At 45.0% G+C, this 18223-nt stretch overlaps 1 protein-coding gene across 2 annotated transcripts in view; it reads left to right on the top strand.

The window, feature by feature from the left end:
* Nucleotides 1–16187, top strand: part of ND-23 (NADH dehydrogenase (ubiquinone) 23 kDa subunit) — an 81601-nt gene extending 65414 nt beyond the window's left edge. For both annotated transcript variants that reach the window (XM_084599663.1, XM_084599665.1), the window contains exons 5-6: nucleotides 7020–7148; nucleotides 15930–16187. In XM_084599663.1, the coding sequence (XP_084455789.1) occupies nucleotides 7020–7148; nucleotides 15930–16061 (261 nt within the window). In that variant the 3' untranslated portion in view covers nucleotides 16062–16187. The remainder of the gene's footprint in view (nucleotides 1–7019; nucleotides 7149–15929) is intronic.
* Nucleotides 16188–18223: the final 2036 nt, after the last annotated feature.

The following is an 18223-nucleotide window of genomic DNA, read 5'->3' as shown; positions in this document are numbered from 1 at the left end:
GTCACGTTGAAAGGGCCCAAAATATCCGTTGCTTGAAGTGATGCTCTTGCACCTGCTGCATCCACATCGGTGATCCCGTAGGACGGTAGCGAAACGTAGAAGTGCCAACATCCAAGTAAGCGTTGAATGGAGGGTATCTCGACTGATGCACATGAAGAAATACAACAGCGAAGGAAACGAAAGAAATTGGACAAAACAAGCCTTGTATTCCCCTTTAATTTCTGCCACAATGTATGGTTCACCCCTGCTACTGTTTAAAAATGCCTGTGCATAGCAGTCTTTACTCACCATTTGCGACCATGGCTCAGTGACATGAGCAGCCGCATCTGTAGCTTTGCTTGCTGCCTTTAAAAAGCAGGCCAAATATAGCTGAAGTGTAGGCCAGGCATTCACGATGAGAACTTTGTTGTCAAGCTCGGGAACGGGATGTATGGCTGGTCCAAACGAAGTGGTGACTCCATCCAGCAGTAGCTTTAATTTTGGCTGCTGCTAGATTGTAGCACTCGCCATGAGTCAGCAATCACAGAGGCCGCATTTACATCATTTTACCCATCTACATGGATGGGGAAAACAGTTTAAAAGCCCACTGTCCACCCTTTAGTCCAAATTTTTTTTTTTCCCGCGGTGGCTTTGAGGCTTCGTCCCCACAGCGCAAGGCCACAAGACGTTTTTGAAAAGAGTAATTAATAACGGAGTTACAGCCACTGCAATCAACCAATTTTGCGCTTCCCTCTCATTCCCAAGACGTTTTTGAAAAGAGTAATTAATAACGGAGTTACAGCCACTGCAATCAACCAATTTTGCGCTTCCCTCTCATTCCGTCCCCTCTCAGAGGTTTTTCACTCTCCTGCTCAGTCGTCTAGCCTCCGTAAGCCAAATTCCCCATCCTCCTCCGCGTTTGGCGGGAGGTGGGGCATCTTGTAGAGAATGTCACTCGCGTACGCCATGGCTGCACCTTTGAGATTTTTCTTTTTCTTCACTTTTGCTGTCTCGTTGGCGTTTGGCCGAGTCGCCGAACCTCTCTCCTAAAAGGGAGAGAAAACGAGAGGTCACGTCGGAGTGAAAGCTTCAGGTTGCGCGAAAGAAGGGAAGGCTGTAGAAACAGCGCAGCACACAGAACGGACTCGGAGCAGGAGGGTGGTGATGGTGGTACTCTCTGCGTGCGCGAAAACGAAACGGGCGAGGGAAAAGCGTGCAGCAGCGAGCGGTGGACACAATTAGTGGTGTACGCCCATCCTAGCTTCTCCCGTCAGTCAGCGAGACGGACCAATGGACGTCGTTCGCGGCAACTACATCATAACTGTGGCTCGACGGGCCAAGGAAACGAAGCTGGCTTCCCGAAGGAGAGCATGAGAGAGTTTTGATTTGTATTTTCGTTGCTTTGCGGCGTGCGTGTCACTGCAGCATTTTGCACAGACTATCTCTGGTACCTGATCGAAACACTGGGCTCCTTTGCTTGAAAGGTCCTTCCCTGGACAGTAGACCTTTAAGTAACAGTGGCGGGAAAAAACACCTTTCGAAATATCGAAATATCTCCACAAGTCTTTTTCTGCTGGACAAGCGATAACAAAGTTACGAAATGTCATACTATTGGTTTTTGCTAACACAAAACTGTGATAGAGCTGTCATTAATTCCTTTGAATGAGTAAAAAAAAAAAACAAAAAAACATTGATATATAGAAAGGGAAAGGCGCGGTAACTGTCTCACTTGTTTTTCTGTGGACACCTCAACTGCGCCGTAAGAGAAGGGAGGAAGGTGGGAGTGAAAGTGGAAAGAGAGAAAGAGGAGCCGTAGTGGAGGGCTACGGAGTAATTTCGACCACCTGGGGATCTTTAACGTGTGCTGACATCGCACAGCACACGGACGCCTCTTTGTTTCGCCTCCATCAAAATGCAGTCGCTGAGGTCGGGTTCGAACCCGGGTACTCCGGCACTGTAGTCGGGCGTCTTACCACTGCACCACCCTGGCGGGACCTTTGAATGAGTATAGACTTGTAACGCTATGTGTAAGTGGAAAGGGAAACCAACTTGGTCAAGTTTTCTCCACATGCTGTAGAAGCAGTTACCGAGCGATGTGTCCTCAGTTTGTTTATATACTGCAGCTAGAAAATGTGCAATAAATGTATAGCCACTATGATGCAGTTAGATATTTTCTTTCCATTCTATTGGATTCTTTTGATCCGCCCATCTGTCTGTCCGATTCCAGCGAACGCAATGACATTAGGCATGTAAAGAAGACAACTGCAAAACTGGCCAGAATGATACAGATTTCAAATGATATTATAATCACCCCCTATCCATGGAAGCAAGCACCATGTCGTCAAACACGCATGATGTAAATGGCTTGAATTTACAGAAAATTATGCAATAAACTCTTTGTGCTTGAAACGGGCCTGCAAGGCACTGTTTTCTTTTTTTTTTTTCTTTTTTTTTTTTTTTTGCATCTATATTTCTTTAGCATACAGTGATTCCTACTTACATGGGCCCCTCTCGTTCAGACTGATTATCTTTTTGGAAATACAAGCCGGGTATCTGAGAAAATGGTTCTGTGACCATTTGACTGCATCAAAGAAAGCTCCCATGCTCACTCTGTATTGCTGATGCTAGAAAAATCATGCAGTGACACTTAGCAGCTCTTCTGTCTTGTTAGCTTGGAAATAACTGCGTAACAGCGCTGCCAAAAAATATTTTTCCAGCAAAACTCTAACAATGTCCGAATGTGCCAGTCTTGGGTAACGAAGCAAGTGATCTTGTTCTGTGCACTGATTCTTCTTAGTCTAGGTTGTAGCATGGCATCGATTCTTTGAAAAAGGCCAGTATCATGGCAGATGGCTAAGGATAAACGTAAGGCTGAATTGATAACAGATTTGTGGATGCAGCCCGCACTGAATGACAGAAATTTCAGTGTCAAAAGCCCTTTCTTGTCCATCTGGAAACTTCAGTGCTAGAACCATATTCATGGAGCCTGCAGGGCTGTTCGCAAGTTTTGCATGCTTTGCACTCTCGATTGGGTTGCATTTTAAAAGCAACTTCCAATATACCTTAAATGGTTCTACAATTTTATGCATTTTACTGCAAGCACTGCCACAGTCTCGAAGAGGCTGTTATCTTTTGATTGAACAGGTTTCACGTTTGTAAGAGCATTCATGATGTTGTGCATTTAAATATGAAGTTTTACTTGTCACTGCTTGGAGAACTATACTAGAGATTATTGGTGGAAAGCATTCATACTGGCGCCGAAAGCCACTGTCGTGTGAAAACTAATTGTAACTGCTGCTAATTTCACATAAGATACCATATCTTTGCATTACTCGCTCCTACTTATAATTCACGTATCTAGTTTGGACCCTCATGATAGGGAAAGAAACCTTGTATTCCTAGTGTGCTAACCAGCAGGAAGTATGACTGTGTAGATTTAAAACTAAGCTAACTATGTTGTAGTTCATTATCTAAATAAGTTTATTTTGAGGTACTCTTTGCAGTTCTTAGCCCACAACTTCTCGTAGTCAATTCTGGTCATGGTTGGTTTTCGAAGGCCCATTTTCTAAAGACTTCATTGTTATGTGATTGATCCAGCTTGTTATAAGAAGACTCCTTGGATTATTGGAGCACCTTATGTGGAATGATTAAGGGACACTGAAGAGCAACACCAGCCAGTTATTGTTCTTAGTAAAAAAATACTCCCTAGAGCTATGTCTGGTGGCAAAAGGCATTGGTAAAATTTGACCTGAAAAGCTTCCTGCCAGTTGATTCAAACTCATGGCGCTTTTATCAAAAAGGGATGGGTTGCCACCATGTATAAGTGAGTGGCAGTGCAGCATAGCCTCTGAATGGGTGTGAGCACAAGCGTTTTACTTGCGAAATCAGCCAGTGAAAGCAACTGGCAACACTTCTTTTATTTTTCTTTCTTTTCGAGCCCATAAAAGCTTTGTTTTTGGTGAGAGTAGTCTCTTTGTGATCAGAATGTAGTACTCCTCAATTGATATGTGCTAACTTCTATTTGTTCTTATAGTCCTCTTTAAGTAGGTAATCCACAGACACGACAGTGTAATGATAAGGATTGTGGGCATTCTATGAAAAAGTGCACATTCACCATTCACTCACCATTCACTGGGTATCTGAGTGTAACCTTTTGAATCACATTTTTTCACTTTTCGGTGCAGGTAATTATCGGCAAAACTATAGCATAGAGAAAGCAAAATATCCCAGAGCTCTTCAATATTACCAGTTGCAAAACTTCCCATAGGGCCCATGTATCAAAAAACTGCGGTTTTGATTGTTCAAAAATCGGGTGTTTACGAATAGTGGCGGCACTCGTGGCTATTAAAGAAACTGCGACAAATTCCAAAGTTTCAGATTTTTTATAAATGCATAACCACCATGAAAGTAAAATATGTTCAAGAGTTGCAGGAGCGAAAGTTCTGAGAAAAAAAAAATTAGCTGAGGTAATTAAGATGAAAAAGAAGAAAGAAAAAGAGGCGATTTCCAGAAGGTAATGATGGCAGTAACCGAAAGCTTCTATTGACCGCTTCCAGATGGCGCGACAATTCATAAGCACCCAAAAAATGCACTTAAAGATCGGTCACTTTTTGAAGCGGAGTTTCGGTATGATCTAAAAGCTCTGAAATATCCGGCACATTCAAAATGGACAATCCGGAAACAAATTCAATATATTATGCTGCATTATAAATTTTGGAAGCGGACACTAGTGCCGCTATACACCATACATGCTGACACCTAGTACTGCAGTGTGGTAGTAAGCAAGAAAAGCAAGGTTGAAATGGAGCAAACTGTACTCTGCAACTGAGAAATGAACTAGTGTATTTCACAAGCTTGGTTAGCTATTGTTGAAGCTCAACGTTGGGAATTTTGACTGGGTCATTTTTGCCTGCCAGTGTGCATTCCTTTGCGGCCAGTAGGTTTTCGAGTAATGAAACAAAAAACGGCAGTACTGTTGTTTGAAAAATTGGACGAAAAAACTGTGCTTAAGGTAATGTGCTTATCCAGTTTTACTGCTGTGTCACCATTCACTTTGCAGTGTACTTGCACAAGTAAAAGCTTGAAATTAGCCCTTGTAGCGGTCTGGCAAGCTTTTTTTCTTTGTTCACTGCCTTCGTTGTTGGAGCCGTTGTACCGCCCGCTGTTCAGCATTCACCCACGATTTGACATAATCATCGATATTTGTTGCATTATTATATGTGACTAAGCCACTCTTTGTAGTTTCAGTGTCGGTATTTCCAGGGCCAGAATCTCTTACCCATTCACCCGAGAGAGTGTCCTGTGTGCTCGTATATTCATGGCTGTTGGGTTGAGGCAGCACATGAACATCAGCTGTTCATGCACTGTGCTTCCATGCAAACATTTGAGTGATCTTGTATACCCAGTAGGCTGATACATTAGACCTTTATGAACATGTGTGCTTATAGTGAGGCGAACATTGTGCTGTTGACACCTAACAATTGTGCTCCCACTAAGATCGTAGTCACCTTGTGCATGCTAATTTTTGCTCTGAACACTCTTTCCTTGTGCAACTTGAGATTCATTGCAAATGCTCAAATAAATTTGTCACCTTGATTGCATGTGTTCGAGGTTGCATAGATCTCTCTGAACAGCATGCTTCTACATAAATGTGAGGCAGGAGAGAAATCAAAGTAAAATTATGGAGCTTGCTAATGCAGTCTTCTGAGATGGCATGCGAATTCACTATTCTCACACACGTGCGGTTTACATAGATGGTGCTTTCAGCATGGAAGCATGACAGTTTTGGAGTGTTTCAGAAAGGCATATTGTGTAGACAGAAAGGGGGGGGGGGGGGGGGGGGGGCAGTTAGACACAAATGCTCCGAGGACATATCTTCAGGTGTGCATTCAGCATAATTAACAGCTAAGCCTGGCAAAGAAGAGGGCTTACTTGGGCTGCTTGGTTCATAATGACGGAAATGACAGAACAGCAGTGTCAGACTAATACGGTAGATAAAAAAGATGACACGCATGCTGCAACCAAATGATGCATTCCGACAAGGAAGACAGCAGTCTGAAGGAAAGGTGGTGAATAAATACAAAATGTTGAGTAATCAAACAGGAAGTATTGTATGGTGTTACGGATTAAAAATGCAAGTTCTTGTGTATGTAGAGCTAGGGACGGCTGACAGATACGTCACCATAGCTGAAGGAAGTCTGGTCATTGTGGTCTTATTCAGAAATGTGTTGCAGCTTTTGCCCTCAGAACGATGTATGATATTGTTGCTTCAGCATGATAGGTTTTCAGTGCCTTTCGTGTGCTTGGATACTTGCATAGTCGGTCATTGATACAGTGGTCTGCCTGGTCGATATAAAATTGGCCACACAGCAGAAGCATTCTGTTGGTGACACTAAATAAGCAGTTTTAAAATTTTTACCACTGCTATTGCTCAGTGGCTAGGGCGCTCGACTGTTGATCCCGAGGGTGCACATTTGATTTCGGTCATGTTTCAGTTGATGCACAATGCAAGATCCCCATGTACTTTGCACACTAAAGAACTCCTGTTGAGCAAAAGTTTCTCTAAGTTTCTCTAATACGGCGTCCCTCATAGCAGTTTAGAATTTATTTCAATGTTGCTTTTCACAGGATGTTTTTCTTCTTTGTTGGTTGAGTCTTCTGATTAAAGTTTATTCTTAGTGGCAAGCAGCAACTTCCTGCCACCTTTGCTCAAGTCTTTTTTCACATTTTGTGTCACTTTCTGCATACGCTGAGCACACATGATGCTTTTCTTTACTCGTTTGTCAGCATCAGTCCAAACTTTCTTCAGGCATTCAACGAGCAGAAGAATGTTATTTTGACTATCTCACAATATGAAGCACTGCTTCTGATGACGATAGGACCCAAGAAATATGAAGCCGAGACATGCCTAATGGTTCTACTGCAGCACACTGTGCTTCGACGGAGTCTTTTTTTTGTGTGTGTTCTGTTCTCTTAAATGGGCTGTGAGAATGTTTTCCAAATGCCGGGTATTTAATAGTGCACCTTCTCCCGTATTGAAGGCCATCACCATCGAGGCAGAGGAACGTGCGGATGGAAGTCGTCGTACCACTCGTTATGATATCGACATGACCAAGTGCATCTACTGTGGTTTCTGCCAGGAGGCTTGTCCTGTCGATGCCATTGTTGAAGTAAGTACATGCCTTTCTGACTCGAGTTCCTTCGTTTGCCCTCTTTGAGTTAGATCTACTGAAATATGACCTTGCTATAGTATTTAGGTACTGCCAGAGGTTGAGCTTTGTTGAGTCTGTCATATGTATTTTGTATATACCAAAATCGAGTAAAACCATGTAATTCACTTTTGTGAAAAAAGGAGGGTTGGGCTAGTTGAATGTAATTCATTTTGGAAGTAGTGAGCGCACATGGACAAAGGACTAAGACGAGTGGACATACGAGTGCTGTATCACAGCTAATCTTTATTGTGAACAGAAGCACATAAATGTTCAGAAGATTGGTGCACGTGCGGGAAAAACATATAAGGCACACGGGGCGAAACAAAACCAGCGGAAACAAAAACACAAACCAGGATAACAACTAAGTCTTACAAAAAAAAAAAGAAAACGCTACCTGAATTACTGACAAATCAGAAGTAAACTTAAAAGCCTATATCTTTGTTGTACGATGTAATAGACAAAGTAAAAAATGTGTGAACGCCAACTCTCGACAAAGAACGGCGCCCTGCAAAAGTGCCGATCTGCAACCCGAGTGCCCGAGCCGTCTGCAGGTGCGGAGAACGATGGAAAGAGAGAGTGTGAGGAGGAAGTGCGCCCGCCAGCGACGCCGCCGTGCCGCGCCAGACGGAAGGAGACGGGGTGTCGGATACGAACGAGACAAGATTGCTGTGGCCATGCTGACCTAATTTTGAAAGGAATAAATTTAATAAACTCAGTTTAATTTGTTGACTCCTAACAGTTCAGAAGAGGGATAGGCAACGTACGCCCGAACTTAAGAAGTAACCGTCAAACTCCACTATGCCAGTCACCCGCAACGGAGCATCTTCAACGGATACGACCATTGAAGATGGCGGACGACCGGTCAGTAATGGTGGGAATGATAACTCAGGTCAAGGCACACTCTACAAAACGGTAACCAGCGGCAACTTACCTCAGATACCGCAGTCAACGATAATGTGGCAGAAATCCTGCAAGCCAGCGTTCAGGCAACAGTGAGAGAGGCTATCAATGGAATTGCCTTGCTTCAGATGCAGCAAGCAGCGGCTACACCCATCATCGGCGCGGCAGAGACTGCTCGGTTGGTGCCTTCGTTCAATCCGGTGTCTTCGAGCTCTCCAACTGCAGACGCGTGGATACGGCGCGTGGACGACTTGGCAGAAGTCTACCGACATCTGGAAATGCACTCTCAAGGTTGGAAGGGCCTGCAAAAACATGGTATGACTCCCTCTCCTCCGTCAACAAAACCTGGCCGGAATGGAAAGAAGAAATCAAGCACGCATTCCCCATGACAGCGAGATCGCAACAACTCCACAGAGAAATGGAGGAGAGATGACAGAAGCGAGGTGAGCTCATCGAGGGCTATTACTATGACAAACTCTCCAAACTCGCCGCTGCGGCCTCACAGATAAAGCCTGCATTGCGTACCTCATCAAGGGGCTCTACGACGATCAGGTCATTAGAGCAGTGAGTATACGCACGTATGAGTCACCAGAGGACCTTCTTCACTGCCTGAAGCGCCTTGAAGAAAGGTTAGGAAACATAGCTTCCAAGACTTTCAAATCAGGTGGCCTCCCGAATGCTCGTTTTCCCGCCATTTCCAACGCCCATAGCAACAAAAGTGAACCGGTGCCGACCAACCACGGCCGCAGGGACGCTTCTCCGAAGGTGAGGAAGCCGCCATGGAATGAAAGGGGAGAACCACTCTGCTTCAACTGCCGCGAGTACGGTCACGTGTCTCTCAAATGCCCGACACTGCCGCGGAGGGCGCGATGCATAGCGTGTGGGCGAGTGGGTCATCAAGAAAGCGACTGCAAAGCAAAAGCAGATAGAGGAGCGTGCGTCGCTCAGAACGATGTGGGATTTGACCTCCGAGCCACTGAAAAGGCGAACGAAAAGTATTTCATGATGGTGAAGGCAAACGGCTCCGACATACAATCATACGTCGTAACTCTGCGGAAAGAGGGTGCAGACGGCATCGGAATCGCTTACTCGAAGTTGATCAAGCCGTTCATCATCGGGGGTTACAGGTCAGGGCATGTGACACCGTGTGGAGAAGCACGCGTCACTCTCACTGTCGACCAAGCTACAGCGGACGTTCCTGTGCTAATTGTGCCCAACGCGGCACAGTCCATACCCCTACTTGTGGGTCAACCATTTACTGAGCAGCCACACGTCACGATTGTGAGGCGGAAGAATACCGTGCGGATATTTGAGGAGCACGATAACGTGGACGATAGCAACGACAAGCTTCAGACGACCCATATGCCTTTGGATGAAGGAAACAATGGTGGTACCCCCACAATGCGTCGGTTTCGTTAAGCTTCATGCCACAGGCAGTGCACCATGCTCGGATGTGTTCGTTGACGTTCAGCTCAGATGTCAAGAAGGTTGAGAGCATTGCATACCACGTTGTGTCCTCAGCGTTGATGGGGTCAATTAAATATGCGTCCCGATCATGAACGTTTCTAATCATGACCTGACCATCAAAGAGACCGAGCGGATTGCACGAGCGGAAATTTGCTACCCGGACGATACCCCACTGCGAGAGGGTGAGTCGGACACCAGTGTTGTTCAGCTTTCAATGATCCCTAGCGAGAACATCAAAACAGGCCCAGGTGTTACTCCTGAAGAGCGAGAAAAACTCAAACAGCTTGTTTGCGAATATCGAGACTGCTTCGCAAGCACTGTTTCAGAGATCGGCTGCACGAATGCCGCTGAAATGAACATTTAGCTGACATCACCGGAGCCAGTGAAATTTCGTCCCTACCGACTCTCCTACGCCGAACAGGCACTCACAAAGAAAATGGTCGAAGAATTAAAACAAGCTCAGAAGAATCGCAATGCGAGGACGATACCAACCGGGACGGTCGGTGAAACAGGATGGTCGAATGTGAACGTCAACTCTCGACAAAGGACGCTGCCCTGCAAAAGTGGCGATCTGCAACCCAACCCGAGCGCCCAAGCCGTCTGCAAGTGCGGAGAACGATGTAGAGAGAGAGAGTGTGAGGAGGAAGTGCACCCGCCAGCGGCCACAGCGATCTTGTCTCGTTTGTATCCGACATCCCGTCTCCTTCTGGCTGGCGCGGCGCGGCGGCGCTGCCGCACCAGACAGACGCGCTGCGCCAGACAGAAGGAGACGGGGTGTTGGATACGAACGAGACAAGATCGCTGTGGCCATGCTGATCTAATTTTGTAATGAATAAGTTTAATAAACCCAGTTTAATTTGTTGACTCCTAACATATGTTTATGTTACCTCTACACATACAAAACATAAATTGGGGGTCTCTTCTGCTGTTTCTGTCCACTCCCTGAAATGACTTGCCTGTAGGCGCTTCTCCCCATCTGTGCCACAGGTGATGACGAGGCAGTGTTTGATGAAGTGAGCTTGTTGCCACCACTTGGAGCAAAGTATCCTTTCGAGTGCCCTACTGACGGAAGCAGGGGGCCACACAACACTTGAAGTTGGTTGGTACAGGAGGAGTTCCCGATATGCCACGCATATAAAGCGAGGCCAAAGTGACCGGGTTAAGAGGGCTCACCAGCTAAAAGGCAACTCAGATATGAATGGTATTTTGTCAATAGATGGCAGCACTTAAGCACCACAAAAAGGAGGAAAGTTCTAATCCCCGTCCAGGTGTGTAAGCTGCACTGTGACATGAAAGTTTTAGTTCTTCCACGTACAAAGAATAGGAACAGTGGATATGTGGCCAAACCTGTGAGACCGGCCAGAGAATGGACCTCTTCTCTAGTAGTGCACCTTTGTAGCATTATCTAGTTTGTGTCGCCTCTGCTCCCATCTTTTGTGCGAAAATTCCTTTAAAGTGGTAGGGTGAGGTTACTTTGCTGGCAGTACTCAGCAGGGCTGGTTTCGACGAGTGAGACAGATCGATGTGAGTCATGTTTTGACAGAGATGAAAATGCGTGAAGCAAACCATCCCCCATATTAGCCTTGCGTTACCCAATCCACTTAGTTGGGGACCCTAGTATTCAGCCCCCAGATGAAAGGAAGAAAAGGAACTCCTAGTGTAAGAACACTTTTCCAGGGTATCTCTGGCCTTTCCTTTTGTCGCTGCCACCATCATGTATTGGAACAGATTTCTTACTACTGGTTGATTTTGTTAAAATAATAAAAATTGCATTTTAAGGCCACGCCGCCTGCATATGATCTTTTTGTGTGCGAAAACGGGGCAGCAACCCTCTGCAGAAGCCTTCCAACCAATTCCGACTGGTTTGCAAGCTGAAATTTTTTACCTCACATGGTTTCCGAGGAAGGCTTAGTATCCACCCTGCTTTGCCACATTTTTTTTTATTGCTGTGTATTTTAGCGCCCCTTCCGAGCGCAGCGTGGTGCAGGAGGTCCTGCTAGCTGCGACACATACAGAGGCGGCTTTAATTGTGAGAATAAAGGCAATGGGCGAACGCTTGACATATGCAAAGCCGGTTCAGAAGTGGAACTGAATGATTTTGCCTGCCAGGCTACGCGCCTTTGAGGTCACATTGTTTGCACGACAGAGAGGTCAATTTCTAGAGTTTAAAGCTCAGCCACCCGCAAGCTGCTTTCCACAGAGAGGGCACACCCACGCCTTGCACCCGCGTGCTGCCCCAGCTGCGGAGCTGGTTACGAGGGACAGCGACGACGCGAAACTCAAGAATGGGCGGCAAAGAGCTGCACTTGAAAAAAAAAAAAAAAATCTGCCACTTCTTAACGTCCGCAGCCGCCATAGCTTACACATTGCTTGTGCATTTTAGCTTTTCTATTTGATACATTTTTAAGAGTCTATAAATGAAGATTGAAAACGTTGATAAGCTTATTTCTGGAAAACAAGCCCTTAGTTGAGTTCCTATTTGGCAGGCTATAAGCAATCCTGAGAGCCCGCTTTTCAAGGACAGCTAGATTTTTTTCAGACTGGTGTTTGTAGCCATGCTCTACACTATGGGCAGTAGTTTAAATGTGACTGAAATAATGCATGATAAAGCAACAATTTTACTTTTTGTGGGAGACAACTTCTGAAATGCGCCATAAATATGATGTCTCTGGATCATTTTAAATCTACAAAGGTTATGTGGTCATCGCACAGTACATTGGGTGAATATTACACCAAGTGACCTAAATGATCCTGCTAATCCAATCTAGTGAGTGGTTCAAGTACATGGCACTATGGCACTTTTTATTTCTTGAGTGTAATTGCAAGATTTTGCAGTGTAACAGAGGGAAGGTTTTTACCGGAAAAATTTCATTTTTCTCCAAGAGCACGTTCGCATGACTTATTAACTTGTTATTGGTATCACCAGATAAAAACAAACATATAGCAATCAGCGTAGACTGAATTTGGCACTAATATCCACACTTATGATATCATTAATGTACAGGTTAAGAACTATTTTAAAGTAGTAAAATTAAAGCTTAGGGACAGCGACGATTTTTCATGGCTTCGTCAAATGCTTTGTTTTGCGCACACTATTGGAAGTGTCAAAAAATTACTCCATAATCTCAAGTTCCACTGCAGTCCTTTTCGCATTGCGATGCAGTAACTGTGGTGCCTCGTTAAGGATGCTTTGCTACGAAGCATCCTCGAAACAGAACGGTTCTATTGAACTTTGCATATTCGAAGAGTGGAGGGAGAGAGAAAAATAGAAGTAGCCGTTTGAACGGTGTGACACCGCTTTTAGTAAAATATAGGCGATAATTTCTTACTTTGCAATAGTAACACGATAGCATTGGACGCCGTCCCAAAATAAAACTAAAAGGCCGGTGACATGTGCTGCAGTGTCTGAAACGACGCGACCGATCACATCTGTCACAGAATCTTGTCCCCAAGTATAACAAACTAGAAGAGAGGTGGGCAGTGGTGGGTGGATTGTTGGAGAGGTGGGTAGTCTGCCTGAGACATGGGCGGCGGAACCACTGAAGAGAGCCCTGGCGGTGATGCTAAAAATTGGTGGTCTAATTCATGCTATGCTTAGTGTATTCCACTGCTGGAATGCATGTGTGTTGACCCATGTTCTGTTGCGTCAAACAAGTACAGATTTTGAGGAAACATCATGCATGCACTCTGTACTGTTGCACAGGACGGCAAGCGACACACATAATTCTTTGCTGGCTACATCGTCTGGTAGTGGCTCAAAGTGGGTTGTTTTGTGACCCCAACTAGTTTGTGGATGAACACTGGCTACCACTGCGACTTTTTAGCGTCTACGTTAATTGAAGACGACACAAAGGGTGAGAGGGCGTCGGGCACCTGAGCAGTTCTTGTGTGCACACTCGCTTAGCTGCCTGTTGAGTCCTCTCGCCCGCACCTTGCAAAGGCGTTCTCGCTGACTGTCTGCATCCGAAGTAGACGGTCTCGCTTGTAACTTTGAAGGCTTTCTTGATCACGTCACTCTTGATTGAGATTCAAAGCACTTCACTTGCTTGTCGTTTTCAAAGGTTTTGTTGTCCTTGCTCTTCTTCTGTGCTAGAAGCTGGCACCTGTCTCCTACGAAGGCAGGCGATTATATTCTCGGCGATTGGCGATAGCATTCATAAAAAGGTTCCGCGACACCAGTATGTGACATCATAGCGGGCGGCAGTTGACGATATCCAAAAGGAGAAAATGGTCGTCCAAGCACAAGCTTTTTGGACTAATGGGGCCTTTATCGCAATTCAAACAAAAAAGCGGTGCGCAGTGCATGTGCCATATGGCGTCACATGTACACCGAGTTGCCGACCATGACCTCTTCCAAACTAATGACCTTGTGCCTTGAATGTAGGGAATTAAAGAGACTGCTCACAGTTAATATCCCTTCAACTGGCATTACTTTGAAGTCGTATACTACAGCATTTAAAAAACAAACTCCTGTGATAGTCTCTAGGGCACTTCTGGGTGTCATTGTGCCTTGGTGGACGGAACTGTGATGAAAAATAGGAAGTGAAAACGTAGCCGTTGAATGAATTCCTGCAGAAATATTCAGCATGCTTACACCCGCCGCGGTGGTGCAGTGCTTAGGGCGCTTAACTTCTCTGCCTCAGGATGCGGGATTGAATCCTGGCAACGGCAGCTGCTTTTCGATGGAGGCGGAAAGCAAAGTGCCCATGTGCTCTGCGACGTCAGTGTATGTTAAGGATCCCCAGGTGGTCGAAATTTCTGGAGTTCTACACTACGGTGTCTCTCATAGCCTGAGTCACTTTGGGACATTAAACCCCACAATCCAAACTATCAGCATGCATACAGGACAGTTGTTCAGCTAAGATCACAGTTGCAATGCTTGAGATAAATACTACTGTGAAAAAGTGAAGGTACGCAGTGCAAGTAAAAGTAATGCAAGCAGTTTCAGCACTCGGTGTGATGCAGCGATTAACACAACTGGTGTGAGGCTATCATTCCAGTCCTATGAGGTGCTATTGTTTTGTTCTCTTATTTTTTTCCTATTCCGTAGCTGTAGTACTTTCGATCTTCGATTTTTTCTCCAGTCTTCTTTTTCTCTCTCAGCAACCAGGGTAACAGAGAACAGGGTAACAGCAACCAGTAACACAAAGCCCAGCCTGTGTGACAGCTCCAACAGTATTCATACAGGTTCATCCTGTATAAATTCTATGCTGGATGTTTTCAACAAGATAGGTGCTTGCTGACGTACAAACTTCATCTAAGAGAACTTGAACTTTATGTTCTGTTTCACACTTGAACTTAAACCGAAACGCACCGAAATAGCACTGGCTGCCTGTGCCATCGCCAGTTGTAGGTTTTCTTTTGCTTTCAGCATTTTTTTCCTGTCATTTTTGCATGATAAGAGTGCAACAGCAGTTATGAAAAAACCTACTTCACAACTCAAGACATGTAACCGGAATGTCCGTTTACCAGCTTCTGAGATGCTTTGTGCGTAATGGCGCTTGTACTTGTGAGAACGGGCTATGGTTGGGATACCTGTATTTCTCTTCTTGCTCATTTCTACCTTACAAGGATTTTATGTTTATAAAGAGTGGTCTTTTTGTGATTTGCAGCTGGTTTCACACAAGCCAGCTTTGTTTTCTTGTCAGCATCTTGTTAAGAAGCATCCAAAATAAAATGCCAAGCATTATTCAAAACTAGAAGTGCTTTTTGTTTATTTTGGCTCGCATCACACCAAAAGGCTGGACGAAAGGTAAATGAGGAACACGGACAAATGCTGGCTATCAACTGGGTTAAATTTACTTGATATTCAGCACTTGTCCATGTTCCTCATTCGTCTTTCATTTGGTGTGCTGAGAGTTAAAATGAGCATGTGCCAACTCTTCCAAATTTGTTTTACTTGAGTGGTTTTTGCCTCTGCAAGGAGTACCTTTTGAAAGGATGCTGCTGTTATGGCTCCCATAAATGGATATGTTGCCGGCTCACTTGCTGCACCTAATAATGGGCCAACTTGCTTGCATGGATTGGACATGTCAAAACACTAGCAGGACCTCATTCATTACAAGGCCATTCAAGAGAATGACCTTTCAAGAGAATGCATGTGTTTAATTGCATTTCAGCAATTTTGTAATTTCTTGTGATGTCTCTAACCACATTACCATAAAGAAAGAAAATGTGGCTGCTAACACATGATTCTGCAAACTGTGCAGGATATGTGAGCACTTTCAGTGGTCATTGTGCAGGTGTGTGAAAAAAACTCATAAATTCAACAGCATTATTGGACCACCGAAATGGTGCTGGCTTGTTGCACAGGGAAACGATCCTAGGCTAAAAGTTGTTTTTGCTACACATGGCCTTGCTCAATTTATGCAGGGCCCCAACTTTGAGTACAGCACGGAGACACACGAGGAGCTCCTGTTCAACAAGGAGAAGCTCCTAAACAATGGTGATAAGTGGGAGCCAGAAATTGCTGCCAATATTCAAGCAGACTACTTGTACCGGTAGGAAGTCCCACTTCAGCCAAAGGTTGCTGCTGCTCCTGGACTGCTGCATATCCTTTCAAACCTCCCCCTTTTCTCTGTAGACAGTGTACATAAGTGGAGGCAGATTAAAAGGTTAGGCCTCCTTCTATTCATGTCTCAATTACTGCTGCAGCATTGCCTTTGCTGCTTGCTGCATGGAAGGGGCACTTTCGATTTTTCTGAAACCAGTCAATTGATAAGGTGATCAATGCTCGCTGTACTTGAAACTTACTTGAAATACTTCCCAGGGACTGCGTAGTGTCAGGAATCAGAGAGCACAAGAATTTGCAGCTGGATGAAATATATATTGTTGAACAGAAAAGTGTTATTTTTACTGGAGCAGTTTTCCAGCCCTAATAATATGCACTCCTCATATTGTCAGGTTGACGTGCAGCACTCAGGAAGACAGTGATGAAGGACTTTCCAAAGAATCCTTTTATTGGGCCGACTTCCGCAAGGAAAGGAACAACTCTGTGGCGGCAGTAGCAGGAAACCTGCTCGGAGGTCATTGAACTACAGAATGCCTGCTGCCCTTGGCAGCACTCAGTTCAAAGTCAGCAAAAAAGTATCGAGATCACCACTGAGAACTTGGCAAGGCCAACGCAACTCGGCAGCCTAAGTTATGACGAAAGGTCCCATGAAGGATCAGCAAATGAAGCTGCGAGGGTGAACCTGAGCCTTGTCACAAGGTGCCCCCTCACCACTTTACCAACTTTATCCAGACTCTCTGGTTTCATTTGCTGACCCTTCGGTAATCGCAATATTTGTTACTGGGAAAGAGGGTGATGCCTCATCGAGTTCTCAGCGGTGACTGATAAACCTATCAAGGGCATCTAGAATGATCTGGAAGAATGTGAAAGCAGTCGCGTGAGGCCGCAATTGTTTCAGGTAAATCCCGGTGCATCTTGCACTACAACGAAAATGATGAATCCACACTGAGCATGAGCAACTGAAAGCTGTGCCGCATTACTCCCCCCTTGAAGCATTCCCCCACTGCTAACAACAAAAATAAAGGCAGGAAAAATAGACACGCGGAATTAAGAAAAAATGAAAACAAAGCTTCCATCAATGCTCCTAATAGGCCTTTATATTCACAACATGCGCAATTTTTAGTGGCCGTCGTTGGATTGCGGTCATTTTATCACCTAGACAATGAATGCACTTGTATGGGCTGAAACAGCAGCTTTTTACTCGGTCCATGACAGCGAATACAAACGCAGAATCTCTCCCCCAGCTTTCATTGTGTGTTGCGTTGTCTTAAGTTTTGGCATGCTTCCTTTGCACGCTCAAGGTTGGTGACCATCCTCATCTGTCAAGCATAGTTGTGGCCTTCCTGCCATGTGCATCACGAAGTGGAATGGAGTTGACCTAATTGTCTCTTGGACGCCAGTATTATAGGCAAACACCACATAAAGTGCTTCAGGTATGGTGTTCAGTATCGATCTATTACACAGAAAGCGTGTCTGCGATATTTTTGTTTAGACACTCCACAAGTCTGTTAGTGTGCAGTTGTCTTTTAATGGTTTGTCCGACTGTAGCTCAAGATGGCTTGCATTGGTAAATGATTCTCCCCTGTTCATGATGGGCACTTTGGAGGCACCATGTTACAGAAGGATGCTTTGGAAGAGAAAAAATTCACCGACTATCATTGAAATTCTTGCGGCATACATACATGAGAGCATTACTGTCAGCCCTCGATATAGTGAATGTGCATATAACAAATTATTGAATATATCGAACTCTTCCAGAATATTTTTGTCAAACACATGTATTCTTAACTTCCCATAGCAAATGTGGTTCAGCATAAAACGAATATAACGAACTTCGTGATGCCAATCACTACTTCACTTTAATAGCAGGAGGCAGGCTTTGTTGCACTACAAGTGTGTTGTGCGGTGCAGCAAACGTTCAGGACTACCTTGCAGGCGCTGACAGCACCACAGATGCCACGTCAGCATTGAGAGTTAACAGCCAAAGAAATCGTTCGCATCTCACAATCGCTGACAGCGCTGCTTCAGCAGCGATGACAGCGGCGCGATCGAATGTTGCTTTTGCCCACTTTTGCCCCTTTTGTGCCTTTTGCGTTTTAGTGTTAGTAGCGGCGTAACTGTCGTAGTGTTCTGTAGAGGCTGCGTCGGTGGTCAT

The sequence above is a fragment of the Amblyomma maculatum genome, chromosome 3 (assembly GCF_055883805.1).
Source record: "Amblyomma maculatum isolate TAMU_Amacu chromosome 3, ASM5588380v1, whole genome shotgun sequence".
In the NCBI taxonomy this organism is placed as follows: Eukaryota; Metazoa; Arthropoda; class Arachnida; order Ixodida; family Ixodidae; genus Amblyomma; species Amblyomma maculatum.
Note: the sequence above shows the minus strand (reverse complement) of the source record. Positions and strands in the feature narration are given on the sequence as shown.